General features: G+C 37.6%; 1 protein-coding gene across 1 annotated transcript in view; it reads left to right on the forward strand.

Moving 5' to 3' along the window:
- The window catches only part of GRID2 (glutamate ionotropic receptor delta type subunit 2), a 1435943-nt gene that overhangs the window by 845697 nt on the left and 573084 nt on the right, over positions 1–17162 (forward strand). Inside the window, exon 7 of the mRNA XM_053608318.1 lies at positions 3541–3702. Coding sequence (XP_053464293.1) covers positions 3541–3702 — 162 coding nt within the window. The remainder of the gene's footprint in view (positions 1–3540; positions 3703–17162) is intronic.

The following is a 17162-nucleotide window of genomic DNA, read 5'->3' on the forward strand; positions in this document are numbered from 1 at the left end:
GGTACTTAAATGTAACAATCAAATCTTCAAGTGACATCGATATTCCTAGAATATGTCTTAATATTTGGTTGCGTTGAGTACTTCCTAATGTTACAACCCAGTACTAAGAGTTATTTTATCTTCAATTTGAGGAGTGTAGAATCAGAAGAATATTCAAACTGCACTAATAAATATTCCACTCTTGAAATCCTAGTACTCTTGGTCATCCACCAAATTCTGTCCTTGCACCTGTCATTTTCAAAATGTTTATCAATACATGAATGAAAATGCACCAAATGTGCCTACCAAATTTGTAAATGATGGAGAGCTAGTAGAGAAAGCTCGTGTTGTGTTACATAATCAAGATACAAGTTGTTAATATGTATCTGTGTAATGGCTGAATAATAAGCCTGAAAGTTGAAATTTTACAGAGATAAAGTATACATTTATAATCAATTAGATGAAGTCCAGATAGAAGGTTTTTGGCTTAAGAGGCTGGTGTGGTGGCTCACACCTGTTATCCTAGCCCTCGGGGAGGCTGAGGCAGGGAGATTGCTTCAGCTGAGGAGTTCAAGACCAGCCTGAGCACGAATGAGACCCCATCTCGAAAAATAGCCAGGTGTTGCAGTGGGCACCTGTAGTCCCAGCTTTTCAAAGCTGTTAAGTTGAAGGCAAATTCAGTATGAGCATAGCTCAGGTCATATTTGTTCTAAACCATTTAAATAACATTTTTTTCTCTATGACAGAAGAATTTTGCTAAGATCAAGAGAGATGTCTCACACTACTCTCTTCTAGTCATATCACATTTGCAGTAATTTGTAAATTCTGGCTATTAACATTTTTAACAGAAACACTGAAAAACATGAGAAAGACAGAGGAAGACAGCTAAGATGCTAAGCAGACTGCAGTCTGCACCAGATGGTGAGCAACTGAAAGAAGGTGAATGTTCAAGGGAAAGTATTGAACATGGGAAGGCTGTTGCTTAGAGCAGGCAGGTGCTGGAGGTTCAGTGATGTCAGAGAACAGGTGTAGTGACTATAGGTAGAGAGAAATAGTTGGCCAGATATGGGACGCTGCAGTTTAAGATTTTAGAGATGTGGGAGGTTTATTTCCAGTATATTATCAATTCTGATGGTTGAGGCTAAAGTAGAAGTGAAGACCATCCGTATAGAAATTGAAGTGACCTTCTCAAATGATGAGAGATAGTTTCCAGTCCCTGAGAGGGAAGAGTCCAAGACCTCAGTAATAGAGAATGACCAACAGGTCAGCCACTGATGGCTGAAAGGAGCAATAAAGTGGAGCTCAGAACAGAGCGTGAACTGCAAAAGAGAACAATTGCCTGACAAAGAAGTAACAGATTAGAAGGGGAAGGCAGAGCTCAGAAAATGTCACCACTTCCTGATCTTGTGGTTGGAAATGCAAAACCATGAGAGGAGACCGTCATTTGTTGAAAACACCTGTCAACCACTGGGTACAAAGAATTTACTTTTAAGACGGGCATAGATGCTTGAAGGATTTGCTCAATGTATGCAAAAGAGAGTGTGTCACAGAAATGTCAGGTTTGGATAGAACCCAGTTGACCAGATTCCTCGTGTCTTGACTTCTGTCCAAACTTGACTTTCTCTTGCCCTTTCTTCCCATTATTTGTCTTCTTGATGCCAGTTTGTCAAACAATAAATATGTGCTAGGCCTTAGGCTAAGTCAAAAGGAAATAAAGGACAAAAGGGAAAAAAAAGATGTATAATATGAGTCGCTGTCAGAAGGAACACATATTACAGGGTGAAAGGCATATTTAAAAAAAAAACACTAATTATAATGTTTCAACAAAGACAAGCGTTTGATGTTCTGAGAGGTGGAAGGGGGACTGTTCAGCATTGCCCAGGATGGGAAGAGAAGATGAGAAGTAGTTAGGGTATAATTCCCCCAGCAGGGAACCAGCTTTGAACTAAATACTGAAAAATGTTACCTAATTGGAGAAAGGTAAAGAGCTATCAAACTCCAAAGAGCTTCAAACGAACTGCCCTTCCATCATCATGTTTCTTCTACATTCTCCTACTGGGTCTTCCCAGTCTAATCCCAACTCGAAGCTTGGTTATTGGGCTACTTTTAACTTCAAGTCTCACACTTTATTCCTAGAAGACTGTTCCCATCATTTTCTGGTCTGTCTAGTAATTATTTGGCAGGATGAATGAGGGGAGGGCTGAGAAAAGCCAGCTCTAATAATTCCTTATAAAGAACAAAATTGTATTTCCTATAATGCATGAATATGCAAAGTTTCTTCAACAAAAAGATCAAACTTTCATAAGTATTATACATATAAAATTATGCTTAACAAACCCAAAGGATTGTATAGAGTATGTGAAAGAAAACTCAGGAGGCACTGTTAGGTATCTCTTAGTAACAGCTGTGCCTAGCATCGAGCTCTGATTATCCCAGTAGTCATGGCTTAGTGCCATTCTGTGATGTGGGCAGACTATTTAAAAAATGTCCTACGTGATTAATTATAACCAGAGGACAATCCACGTACTCCTCCCTTTGTTTATCAGAAAAATGAAACTGTGATAATGCTTTCCTAAAAACCTGAGAAAATCTAAATGCTTTAGGATGGAATTAATTTACATTGTTATACTGATTTCTAATGGTTTCATTTTGTATTGGGGTTTGTTTTCAGAGAAGTAATGATGTAACATGTAACAGTGTTTATTGCCCTAAGATCCTTTTCAGTGTTGTTTTCTGAACAGTTTTAATTTCTTTGCAAAAGAAGCACCTCTGGTACTTAATCGACACTATAGATAGCAGCTACAGCAAGATGTAAATGTAGGAGTGCAATAGACCTGAGCAAAAAAAAGGCTGTAATTCATTTTTCAATCTAAGTAGAAAGAAGATAATAACATGGTTACTTTAGAACAAGAAAGTGTTAATGTAAACAAATTTTCACAGAGTTAATAATTTATAGTACTTGCCACATCAATGAATTGCAGTGTGGGATGTATACCTATATAATTTTGTATAGATCCTCGATCATTGTACTATTTATGAATGGGCCTCTTTTTTCATTTTTTTTCTTATAAAATCCCATAGACACAAACGTACACACATGGCTGCTCCCTTTTTATGCACCCAAGACACTCATCTATGACATCAAGTTGGTATGTCTCCATCTGAATAACTAGAATGCAAAATCTTGGCATATTCAGAAAAGACATTATTCAGTTTGTGCTTCCAGTCTGAGATTCTTAGATCCTTACCTCCTCAGAAAGAAATAGGGGCCAATGATATTCAAAGGTTTGACACTAACAGCCTTATCTCTGCCGAGACTCCCTTTTTAAAAATCTTCTTTTATACCTAAATAAGCTGAAAATCAGTTGAGACATACAATCAGACTAGACTTCATGCTCAATGGCAAAATTGCCCAGGCAATGAAAAAGAAACCTACCGCTTAATAAATAACCCAGTAAACCAGTCATCTGTGGCACGAATGGAAGTAGTTGAGCACAATTTTCTGTATTCTTGACGGCCGGCATCAATGATTTTAATGATCACTGTCTAATGTCTTTTCAGATTTCAAACCTTTACATATATGACACGGTGCTCCTGCTTGCTAATGCTTTTCATAAGAAGCTAGAGGACCGAAAGTGGCACAGCATGGCAAGCCTGTCGTGTATAAGGAAGAGCTCGAAGCCCTGGCAGGGAGGGCGTTCCATGTTGGAGACCATCAAGAAGGTACCCTCCCATGACCATTTGACTCTTCTTAATTATCATGTACAAAAGGATACGATAAATCATTGTTTGATGAGATACTTTTAGAAGAACTTTTTCTTTACTAATATTGCTGCTAATTCAAAGGACCAAACAGTACAATCGAGAAATATAAATTAAAAAAGAAAAATGTCAGAGGGTCACAAACATAAAAAAGGGGGATGTTAATTATAAGGGAATTACATGCAAATAAAAAATTGGTGGATGAGATATTTTAAATTGTTTTGAGGCTGTCATTAGCATTAGAGATACTCAAATTGTTTTCCTTTCTGTCACAAAATATAAAAAAATATTTTTCCTAAACAAACCCATCACTGGAAAAACTAACAGTAAACTTAGCATTTTTTCATTTAGATGATACACAAGTCAGCATCGGATGTGATGACCTGTGGTTAATCTCCGACCAGTGGCGGAGATGTTCCAGCATTCTCAGTGATTTGGAGACGTGATTGCATTCTTCTCCTTCACTGTCAATGCCTTGCTTAGCTTGGCAATGATCTTTTTGACTTAACTACCTGTTCCATTCCCAGAGGGCAGTTTGCGCTGTTGAGTTCCTCTCAGTGGCACGAGGATTCTGCAGTTTATTAGGGTCTTTGTCTTGTCATCCTGGGTGACATTTTTCATTTTTCTTGCACAGCTTCTTGGGTTTGAAATGAAATGACTAATAAAATAAACAAATACTCCTGTACCCTTTACATGAAGAAGTCAGGCATTTGGAAGTTAATATTTTTTATTTTAGCCATCCTTTTTCTCTCTTCTTATATTTGCCTTTTACTCCTGAAAGACAAAGAAAAATAGCTAATCAAATGAAATATGAATGCATTTAGAAAAGTCAGAGAAAAACCTAAAAAGTTAATATTAGAAGTGAACTAGATATTTAAGAAAACAAATAGTTCTGGAAATACATATTTCAAATGGAGAATAGCTTGGAACTTTCTCTTGGTTCCTTTTCTGATGCTCTCATAGAATACTACAGACTGGGAAATTTATAAAAAGCACAAGTGTTTTGGCTCAAGTTTCTGGGGGCTGGCAAGTTTAAGACCAGGGTACCAGCACCTGGCAAGGGTCATCCAAGGGCAGAAGGGTATCACACTGTGAGAAGGCCATGGGAGAAAAGGGGGCCGAAATTCCTTGATAACTAGTCCACTGCCATAAGGGCATTAATCCATTCATATGGGTGGAGCCCCCATGACCTAATCATGTCTTAAAAGTCCCATCTCTTTACACCCTTACAAAGGCAATTCAATTTCAACATGAATTTTGGAAAGGTCATCAAAATTATACCATTCAACCCCTAGCCCCCCAAACTCATGTTCTTCTCTCATATAAAATCCATTCGTTTCTTCAAGGTAGTCCAAAAAGTTTGAACTTGCTTCAACATCTATATAAAAATCCAAATTCTAGGATCTCATCTAAGTCAGACTTGAGTGGAAACTCAATGCACAGTTTATCACGATGCAAATTTCTCCTAGCTGTGAGCTTGTGAAATCAAAACAGGACTATCTACTTCCAAAATACAATGGTAGGACAGGAATGGGATAGGCATTCCTATTCTAAAACAGAAAGATAGGGAAGAATAGAGGGGTAACTGGTCTGAAGCAAGATCAAAACCCAACAGGCAAAAATATCATTAAATCTTAAAGTTAAAGAATAATATCCTTTGATTCGTTTCTGGGTACACTGGAGCAGGGGTTAGGTCCCTAATGCCTCCAGCAGCTCCTCGTCCATGGTTCTGCTGTGCTTAGCCTATGCAGCTTTCTCAGGCTGGAGTGATACACTGGTGGCCCTACAGTTCTGTGTTTGTGGGGGTGGCCTTACCTCCATGGCTCCAATAGATATTGCCCTAGTGGAAACTCTTTGTGGAAGCTCTGATCCCACATTTCCTTCCAGGATTGACCTACTCGAGGCTCTCTGTAGTGGCTTTATCCTGAACACAAGTCCCTTCCTGGTTCCCCAGGCTTATCAGGACATCCTTTGAAATCTACATGAAGGAAGCCATACCCCCCATAGTTTTTCATTCTGTGCACTGCAGAATTAGCACCACATGGATGCTCACTACCCGAACTCTCTGAAGCAATATCCCAAGCCACACCTGGGCCCACATGAGCATGCATGCTGGACAGCTGAGGAATGCCACACGGGAATGCTAAGAGCAGAGTCCTGAGGTGGCCTTGGATATGGGCCCATGGAGAGCAACCTGGGCCCTCCCAGAGCTCTGGGCCTATGTTGGCAGGGGCAGCCTCAAAGACTTTTGACCTGCCATTGGGGCGTTTTTTCCATTGTCTTGACAAAGAACATGTGGCTCTCTTTCACTCTTATTAACGTCTTTGCCAAACAATTGCTTGGCAGCACTCTCAGGCCTCTCTCCTGAGCATGCCTTTTTGCTCAGGAGAGCATCCTTACATATGGAGGATGCAAATGTTTCAAATCTTTCCTTTTGCTTCTCTTTAAATTATGAATTCTGTCATTCTATCATTTCTCTCCTTATAATATGTAGTTGTTAAAAGAAGCCACAGAACAGCCCAAATGCTCTGCTTCTTGAAATTTCTTCAGCCAGGTACCCTAGTTCATTGTTTGTAAGATCTGTGTTCCGTGAAGTCCTAAGACATGGACCTAATTCAGCCAAGGTCTTTGCTACTTCATAATAAACATAGTCTTTACTCTAGTTTTCTTTTTTAATACCTTGTCATTCATTTCTGTCTGGGATCTCATCAGAATGACTTTTATTGCCCATATTTCTATTAAGAGTCAGGTCACATCCAATTAAGTAAACTCTAAGAAGTTCCACACTTTCCCTACAGCTCATCTCTTCTTACTTACTGAAGTAAGAATTGCCCTTACTGCTCCAGAATTGCCGTTACTGCTCCACTCACAGCAGTAGACTCTTCGCCTAGCTTACTCCTCCAAATTCTCCCAGCTTCTACCCATTACTCAGTTCCAAAACCACAACACATCTTAAGATACTTGCTATAGCAACAACTTCACTTTTTGTTACCAAATTTTCTCTCTTAGTTCGTTTTATTCTGCTAGAAGACTACAGACTGAGTAATTCAGAAAGAACAGATGTTGATTAGGCACAAGATTCTGGAGGCTGGGATGTCTAAGAGCATAGTGCTAGCCCCTGGTAAGGGCACCCCATGGCAGAAAAGAGCATCACATGACAAGCAAATCACATGAGACAGAAAGAAAAAGGGGGCACAGCCCTAGGGATATCGATCCCACTCCTGTGATAGTGGCATTAACTCATTCATAGGGCAGAGTCCTCAGGACATAATCAACTCTTACCAGTCCCAATTCTTAATACCATTACAATGGCAATTAAATTTCAACATGAGTTTTAGAGCAGACTTTCAAACCATAGAAGTACTGTTTTCTCTTTGCAAAAGAATTGCCTTAATGAGAATTTACACTGCTATCTACAGAAATACTTGAGAATTAAATGTGACTATTTTGGCAGAGAGAGATTTTTCAACTGAAAATGAATAAGTCAGATCTGAACTCAAGGTGTTGCCGAAATCTTCCAGCTTTATCCATATAGAAAGCTGGCCAATATAAATCCATGGGAGGTTGTGGAACATGATTGTCATCCTGCCAATATATTAATTTATGCCTTGGCTAGTATGCAGGCAACTAAATATATTTATTCTGAAGCTTTCATGTGAATATAGAATAATAGTTTAGAAGGTTACTTAGGACAAACTTATTTAGTGAGAAGACCACTATAGAGGAGAGAGTCACTAAAATATGTCAGTATTTCTCTTGTAACAATTCAGTGTGTAAAAGGTTGATGTTAGAAAATCTATAATCAGTGGGAGTGGAGCAAGATGGCTGCATAGAAACCTGCAGTGATCATCCCTCTTTTTTTTTTTTTTTTTTGGTTTTTGGCCAGGGCTGGGTTTGAACCCACCACCTCTGGCATATGGGACCGGCGCCCTACTCCTTGAGCCACAGGCGCCGCCCTGATCATCCCTCTTTACAAACACCAAATTGAACAACTATCCACACGAGCACCTTCGGTAGAACTTCCAAATCATACTACCCAGTGTTAACATTATATCAAGGAAAGAGGTACTGAAAAGGGAGGAAAATACAGTCTTTCCTTGCCTGTGCCCATGGAAAGAGCATTTGGTCCATCCTAACCAGAGAAAAATTGTTCACCCCGAGACTTGAGTTCCAGCTACCCTGACCAGGCTGACAGAAAGCAGCCTGGGAACTACACTAAATTTATAAGGCACATGGACTGCAAAGGCGGCAGTCCATGGGCAGTTCTTATGGCTGTGCTGGTTGAGAGACAATGGACAGTAATGTATATGACCCAGTGTGACACCAGCGGTGGTGGGCAGGCCAGTGTGCCCTCTCCTAATTGTAGCCAGTGTGCCTCAGGAAGTCTTATTCCACTTGGAGAAAGAAAAGGGAAAATTTCAGAGAGCTTGGCTGTGTAACTTGGGTACCAGCTGAGCCACAGTAAAATAGAGCAACAAGCAGACTCTTGAAGCTCCTGAATGCAGGCCTCAGTTCCTGGACAGCATTTCTGGATCCACCCTGGGCCAGAATTAAATATGCTGCCCTGAAGAGAAAGACCCAATCTTGGCAGGATTTACCACCTGCTTACTATAAGCCCTTGGGCTTTGACTAAACCTCAGAGGTAGCCAGGCAAAAGTCGCCATAGACTATGGGTAAAACTGAGCTGGCATCAGGTGTAACCTGGCACTGGTAGCAACAAAGGGAGTGCCCACATTTCTACTTCCCCAGCCCCAGCAGTTGAGAGAAGAGAATGAGAGACTTTGCTAAATACTGTAAGGAATTCTCGTTTATCTTACCCAAGTCCACCAAGGCAGTACTAACCAGAAATCTGTAAGAGTCACAGCATTATTGGACTTGGGGCTACCAATGCTGATACAGGTACAGTGACCAAAGACGTAGATCACAATAGTCACTTCCCTTTGAATACATGAACACCCTTTCATGAATGATGGGTTCAGGCAAGCCCAGAATATAATGATTAAATTAAATACCTAACTCTTCAATGGCTTTTGACGAATATACAGAACCATCAAGAACACCCAGAAAAACAAGACCTCACCAAATGAGCTAAATAGGGTACCAGTGAGCAGTGTAGGAATGATGAACAATGTGACCTTTCAGGCATAGATTCGAAATAGCTATCCTGAAGAAGTTCAATAATAAAAAGAAATGAAGCATAAATTCTGGAGGTTAAGGATGCAACTGGCAAACTGATAACTGTATCAGAGTCTCTTAATAGCAGAAGTGACCAAGCAGAAGAATTAGTAAGCCTGAAGACAGTCTATTTGAAAATGCAAAGGCAGAAAAGGAACAAGAATGAAAAAGAATGAAGCATGCCTACAATATCTATAAAATAGCCTCAAGAGCACAAATCTAAGAGATACTCATCTTAAAGAGGAGCTAGAGAAAGAGATTGGATTGAAAGTTAATTCAACGAGATGATAACAGAGACCTTTCCAAACCTAGAGAAAAATATCAATATTCAGGTACACGAAAGTCACAGAACATCAAGCAGATTTAAGAAGACAAGGCATTAAATAATCAAGCTTCCAAATGTTATGGAAAAAGAAATGGCCCCAAGGGAAGCAAGAAAAAAGAAAAAAATCATATATAAAGGGGCTCTAATATGTATGGCAGCAGGTGTCTCAGTGAAAACATTATAGGCCAGAGGAGTATGGTGTGACATACTCAAAATGCTGAAGGAAAAGACCTAACTCTAGAATATTACATCATACAAAAATACCCTTCAAATGTGAAAAAAAAAAAATAAAAATTTCTCAGACATACAAAAGCTGAGAGATTTCTTCAAATCCAGATCTGCTCTATAAGACATGCTACAAGGAGTTCCTCCACTATGAAAGAAAAGGATTTTAATGAACAAGAAGAAATTATCTGAAATTAAGACTGAGGTGGGTGGATTGCCTGAGCTTAGGAGTTCGAGACCAGCCTGAGCAAGAGTGAGACACCATCTCTAAAAAATAACAGGGTGTTGTGGCAGGCACCTGTAGTCCCAGGTACTTGGGAGGCTGAGGCCAGAGAATCACTTGAGCCTAAGAGTTTAAGGTTGCTGTGAGCTGTGACACCAGGGCATTCAACCCAGGGCAACTGAGTGAGACTCTGTCTCAAAAAAAAAAAAAGAAAGAAAGAAAGAAAGAAAGACATTTCTGAAATTAGCCAATTAACCAGTAATAGTAAGCTAATACAGAATAATCTATTGCTGTAATTGAGGGGTATAAACCACTTATATTTTGAGCAGGAAGAATAAAAGACACATCTATCAACTATAACAACTTTTTTGAGACACAATATAAGAAAATATGGATAGAAACAACAAACATTTAAAAGTGGGGGAGGAGTTAAAGGATTGATTTTCTGTTGTTTCTCTTTGCATGTTTGTTTGCAAGCAGAGTTATCCTGTGTTTAAAATAATTGGTCATGGCGGGCCGCACCTGTGGCTCAAGGAGTAGGGCGCCAGTCCCATATGCCAGAGGTGGCAGTTTCAAACCCAGCCCCGGCCAAAAACCACACACAAAAAAAATAATTGGTTATGGCAAAAAAAAAAATAATTGGTTATGCAAGGTATGGAGGCTTACAGCTGTATTCCTAGCACTCTGGGAATCCACGGTGGGTGGATCACCTGCGCTTAGGTGTTTGAGAGTAGCCTGAGCAAGAGTGAAACTACTTCTCTACTAAAAACATTAAAACTAGCTGGGCGATATAGTGGGTACGTATAGTTCCAGCTACTTAGGAGGCTGTGGTAAGAGGTTGCTGTAAACCGTGACACCATGGCACTCTGCTGAGGGCAACAGAGGAGACTCTGTCTCAAAAATAAAATAAAATAAAAATAAAAATAATTGTTATAAAATATTTTCTGTAAGCTTCATGGTTAATGAAATGAAAATAAAAAGGGAAAGCCTTACAACAGATAAACAAAAAATAAAAAGCAAGAAATTAACACACAATATCAACGAAAATCAATTTTAGCAGAGCAAGACAAGAAGAAATAAGAAAGAAAGAGAGGACTACTAAATAACCCCAATCATGTAATAACATGGCACTGTTAAGGCTCTATCCTTAATAACATTGACTATGAATGCTCTAAACTCTCCAATCAAAAGACATAGAAAGACTGAATGGATAAAAGAGCAAGAGTCAAGCATATGTTGTCTGCAAAATACACATTTAATCTAGAAGGAAACACAAGACTTAAAATAAAGGGATAGAAAAATATATTGCATCCAAGTAGATACCAAAAAAGAGAAGCAAGAGCTATACTTCTACTCGATAAAATAGATTTCAAAACAAAAACTGTAAAAAGAGATAAAGAAGTTCAGTGTATAATGGCAAGAGGTCAATTCAGCAAGAGGATATAACAATTCTAAATATATACACACCTAGCACTAAAACACACAGAAGTAAAGAGCAAATATTATCAGAGCTCGAGAGAGATAAACCTCAATACAATAATCATTGGCAACTTCAGCACTCCATTTTCAGCACTGGACAGAACATCCGACAGAAAATCAAGAAACAAACATAGTTTTATGCCTTAGGTTTAAGTCTGTTATCCATGATTAATTAATTTTTGTGAGTTGGGAAAGATGTGGCTCCTGTGGCTATCCAATTTTCCTAGCACTGTTCATTGAATATGGATTCTTTTCCCCAGTGTAGGTTATCGTCTGCTCTATCAGAGATCAGATGGCAATATGAGGATGATTGAATATCCATATTTTCCTGTTCTAATCCATTAGTCTATGTCTCAGTTTTGTGTGAGAACCATGTTGTGTGGATTATTATTCTCTTGGAGTACAGCTTGAAGTCTGGTAAAGTGATGCCTCTCAGTGTGTGTTTTTTCCTTTAGATTGCTTTGGTTATCTGGGCTCTTTTCTGGTTCCATATGAAGCATACGTATGAAGCTGTAAGAATTCTAGAAGAAAATGTTGTAAAAAAACTATTATATACATTGCCCTCAGCAAATAATTTATGAATAAGGCCCCAAAGGCAGTTACAGCAACAACAAAAATTAAAAAGTGGGACCTGATTAAATTAAAAACCTGCACAGCCAAGGAAACAATCAGTAGAGCAAATAGAGAACCTACAAAGTGTTAGAAGATATTTTCTTGCTGGACATATGATAAAGGTCTAAAAACCAGAATCAACAACCTGAGCAAATCAGCAAGAAAAAAATCAAACCTGTAGAAAAGTGATCAAAATACATGAACAGAAGCTTTTCAAAAGAAGATAGACTAATGGATAATAAACATAAAAAATGCTCACTGTCTCTAATCATTAGGGTAATGCAAATCAAATCCACAATTAGATATACCACCTAATTCCAGTGAGAATGGCTATTATCAAAAATATCTCAAAACAACAGATGCTGGCATGGATACAGAGAGAACTGAACAATTGTATATTGTTGGCGGAGTCCCACCAAACCAGTACAATATCTATGGAAAGGGGTATGGAGATACCTCAAAGAACTATACCTACCATTTGATCCAGCAAACCCACAATTCGGTGTTTACCCAAAGGAAAAAAAGTCATTTTATGAAAAAGTCACATGCACTCAAATATATACACTCAAATATATATAGCAGAATAATTCACAATTGCAAAGATGTGGAATGAACCCAGGTACCCATCAATACATGAATAGATTAATAAAATGTGGTACATGTAGTACTACTTAGCCATGAAAAATGAACTAAAATCTTTTACAACAACCTGGATGGAACTGGAGGCCATTCTTCTAAGTGAAGTATTGCAAGAATGGAACAGTAAACACCACCTGTACTCACTGTTAACTTGGAACTGATTCATTTGCACCTGTGTGCACAAATGGTAGTAAAACTTGATGTAAAGTAAGGAGGGGGAGGAACATCTGGGGAGGGTTAATTCACACCTTGGTGGCACAAGGCACACTATCCAGGTGATAGGCACACTTATGTCCAACTTTGACTCAAACTGTACAAAAACAATTTATGTAGCAGAAACCTTTGTAATCCTTTAACATCCCAAAATTAAAACAAGAAAGAAACACTGGGCTGAATCTGTACTGCAGATCAAATGGACCTGATAGGTAATTATAGAATATTTCATCCAGAAGCTGCAGAACAGCTTTTCTTCTCACCTCATGGATCATTTTCAAGGACAGACCATATGTTAGGCCACAAAACAAGTCTTAAAAACTCAAAACAATTGAAATCACACCATGTATTTTCTCTCATCATAATGGAATAAAACTGGAAATAAATAACAAGAGGAACATTGGAAAATATACAAACATAAGGAAATTAAACAATATGCTCCTGACTGACCAGTGGGCCAATGAAGAGATTAACAAGGAATTAAAAATTTCTCAAAACATATGAAAAATGAAAACACAAAATATCAAAATTTAGGGATATACCAATAGCAGTAATAAGAGGAAAGTTTATAGCATTAAGCGTCTACATCACAATAGTCAAAAACCTTCAGATAAACAATTTAATGATTCATATCAAAGACTAGAAAAACAAAAGCAAAACAAAATCAGTACAGAAAAAGAAACAATAAAGATTAAAACAAAAATAAATGAGATTGGCATCAAAAAACAATACAAAAGATCAGTTAAATAAAAAGTTGATTTTTTAAAAAGATAAACAAAGTAAACATACTTAAGTGATTCCCATTTCATTGTGGGCCAGAGACATAAACAGAAGCTTCTCTGAAGAAGACAGGCACATGTTCTATAAACACATGAAGAAATGCTCATCATCTTTAATCATCAGAGAAATACAAACCAAAACCACTTTGAGATACCATCTAACTCCAGTAAACCACATTACAAAATCCTAAAACTACAAATGTTGGCATGGATGTGGGGAGAAAAGGGAACACTTCTGCACTGCTGTTAGAAATGCAAGCTAGTACGTTCCTTTTGGAAAGAAGTTTAGAGAACACTCGGGGATCTAAATGTAGACCTGCTGTTTGATCCTGCAATTCCTCTACGAGGTATATATCCAAAAGACCAAAAATCACTTGGCAACAAGGATATTTGCACCAGGTTGTTCACTGTAGCTCAATTCATAATTGCCAAGTCTTGGAAGAAGCCCAAGTGCCCATCAACCCATGAAGGGATCAATAAATTGTGGTATATGTATACCATGAAATACTATGCAGCATTAAAAAAAGATGAACACTTTACCTCCTTCATGGATGGAGCTGGAAAATATTTGTCTTGGTAAAGTATCTCAGGAATGGAAAAAAAAATATCCGGTGTACTCAGTACTACTATAAAACCAATTTATAATCACTCACACTTTCATATGAGAGATGAATCACAACTATAGCCTAGAATGAAGGAGGGAAGGAGAGGGGGGTGGGAAGGGAGGGGGGTGGTTCGATGGAGAGTGAACAGTGGGACCACACATATGGAGCATATTGCAAGGGTACAAGTCAAATCTATCAAGTTTTGAACACAAATGTCTTAACACTGTGATTAAGTAAATGAGGTGAAAGCTATGTTAATTAGTAGGATGTAAGCACTCCAATTTGTACAAATAATCAACACGTTGAATCCCACAAAGGCATATGGATTCATGTTCTATGTATGTATGACTTAATGAATACAAAAAAAAGTAAGCATACCTTTAGCCAGCCTAAGGAAAAAAAGATGACACAAATAAATAAAAATGAAAATGAAATGTCTCAAATGAAAAAGAGACATTACAACTGATACTGTAGAATTCCAAAGGATCATTAGAGACTCTTCTGAATAACTGTAGGCTAATAAATTGGAAAACCAACAAGAAAAGTATATGTTCCTACATGCATACTAACTACTAAGATTGAAACAGGAAGAAATATAAAATCTGAATAAACCAATAACAAGTGACAAAAAAGAAGCAGTAATCGAAAGTTTCCCCTGAAAAAGAAAAAACCCAAACTTGATGGCTTCCCACTGAGCTGAATTCTACCAAGAATTCAAAGAAGAATTAATACAAAACCTACTTAAATTATTACAAAAAAATCAAGGAGGCAATGCTCACAAACTCATTCTATGAGTCTTATATCACTTGAATGCCAAAGCCAGATGAAGACACCACAAATAAAGTATAGGCCAATATCTCTGATGAAAATAGATGCAAAAATCCTCAACAAAATCCTAGCATACAGAATTCAACAAACATTCAGAAGACCTTGATACAGGGGCAAACAGCCCAGGGTTGCAAAGATGGTTCAATATATGCAAATCAATCACTGTGATATACCATATCAACAGACCGAAGAGTAAAAATCACGTGATGATTTCAATTGACACTAAAAATACTTCCATAACATTTGAACTCTTTTTCTGATAAAAACTCAAAACGCTTGGTATACACCTCAACAAGATAAAAAACCATATGTGACAGACCTGCAGCTGAATATACTGAATTGGGGAGGAAAATGAAAGCATTTCTTCTGAGATCTGAATGCACAAGAATGCACACTTTGACCACTGTTATTACTCAACAAAGTTCTAGTTCTAGTAGCAGACAAAGAAAGGGCATTCAAATTGGAAAGGAATAAGTCAAATTATCCTTGTTTGCCGACAATTTGATTTTATAGCTAGATAAACCTAAAGTCTCTCCAAAAAAGAAAAAAAAAAAACCTTTTAGAATTGATAAACAAATTCCATAAAGTTGTAGGATACAAAAATCAATATACAACACCCAGTAGCATTTCTACATGCCAAGAGTAAAAATCTGAAACAGAAAGCAAGAAAAAAATCCCATTTATAATAGCTACGAAAATAAATAAAATAACCTAAGAATAAATGTAACCAAAGAAGTAAAATAAACTCTATAGTGAAAACTATAAAACATTGATGGAAGAAATTGAAGAGGACACACAAAAAAAAGATAGTCCATGCTCATGGATTAGAAGGATCTGTATTGTTACAATGTTCAGATTACCCAAAACAATATACAGATTCAGTGCAATTACCCTCAAATACCAATGACGTACTTCTTGAAAATAGGAAAAATACTCCCAAAATCTGTATGGAACCACAAGAGATTCATAATGACTAAAACCATCCTCAGCAAAAAGAACAATCATATCACCTAACTTAAAATTATCCCACAGAGTTGTAGTAACCAAAACAGCATAGTCTTGGCATAAAAACAGACACGTAGACCAATGAAAGAAAATAGAGAACCTAGAAATACATCCACACATTTATCCTGAATTTATCTTCAGTAAAATTGCCAAGAACGTATGGTAAGGAAAGGAGAGTCTCTTCAGTAAATGGTGCTGGGTATACTGAATATCTATATACAAAAGAATGAAACTAGACCTTCATCTCTCACCATATACAAAAATCATAAGAATGGATTAAATCCTTAATTCTAAGAACATAAAACTATCAAACTATTATAAGAAAACTCTGAGGAAATGCTTCAGGGCATTGGTCTAGATAATGATTTCTTGGTTAATATTCCCAAGCACAGACAACAAATGAGATCAAGCAAAATCGGACAAATGAGATCACATCCAGCTACACATCTTCTGCACAATAAAAGAAGCAAAAGGAAACCAACAGAATGGGAGAAAATATTTGCAAACTACCCAGAAGGGACTAATAACTAGAATATAAGGAGCTCTAACAACTCTCTAGAAAAAAATTAAATAATCTGATTCTGGGCCAATAATCTGAATAGACATTTCTCAAAAGAATATGAGCAAATAGCCAACAGATATATGAAAAGATGCTCATTGTCATTAGTCATCATTGCGATAAGATCTCACCCCAGTTAAAATTGATTTTATTAAAAAAAAAAACAGTCAATAATACTGGTGAGTATGTAGAAAGGGGGAGCTCTTATACAATGTTGAAGGGAATATGACTTAGTTCAGTCACTACGGAGAACAGTATAGGGGCTCTTCAAAAAAACTAAAAATAAACCTACAATGTGATCCAGAAATTCCACTGCTAGGTACAAGGGAGGGGAAGGCAATATATTGAAAAGACAACCATGCTTCCATTTTTAGTGTAGCACCACTCACAATAGCCAAGATTTTGAATCAACATTAGAGTCCATCGGAAGACGAATGGATAAAGAAATTGTGACACATATTATACAGGAACAAGAAAAGAATGAAATCCTGCCATTTGCAACAACATAGAGAATCATGTAAGTAAAACAAGCAAGCACAGAAAGACAAACTGGCAAGTTCTCTTATGTGGAAACTAAATGTTAAAAACATTTGATGTCATGGTTACAGAGAGTGGAAAGAGGGTTACCAGAGGCTGCCAGGGGTAACAGGGAGAGTGCGATACAGTGGGGGTAGTAAATGGACATAAACATATGGTTAGATAGGCAAAATGAACAATATTTGATAGCACAACAAAGTAAAATTAACAATAAATT

Source organism: Nycticebus coucang, chromosome 1 (assembly GCF_027406575.1).
Source record: "Nycticebus coucang isolate mNycCou1 chromosome 1, mNycCou1.pri, whole genome shotgun sequence".
Lineage (NCBI taxonomy): Eukaryota > Metazoa > Chordata > Mammalia > Primates > Lorisidae > Nycticebus > Nycticebus coucang.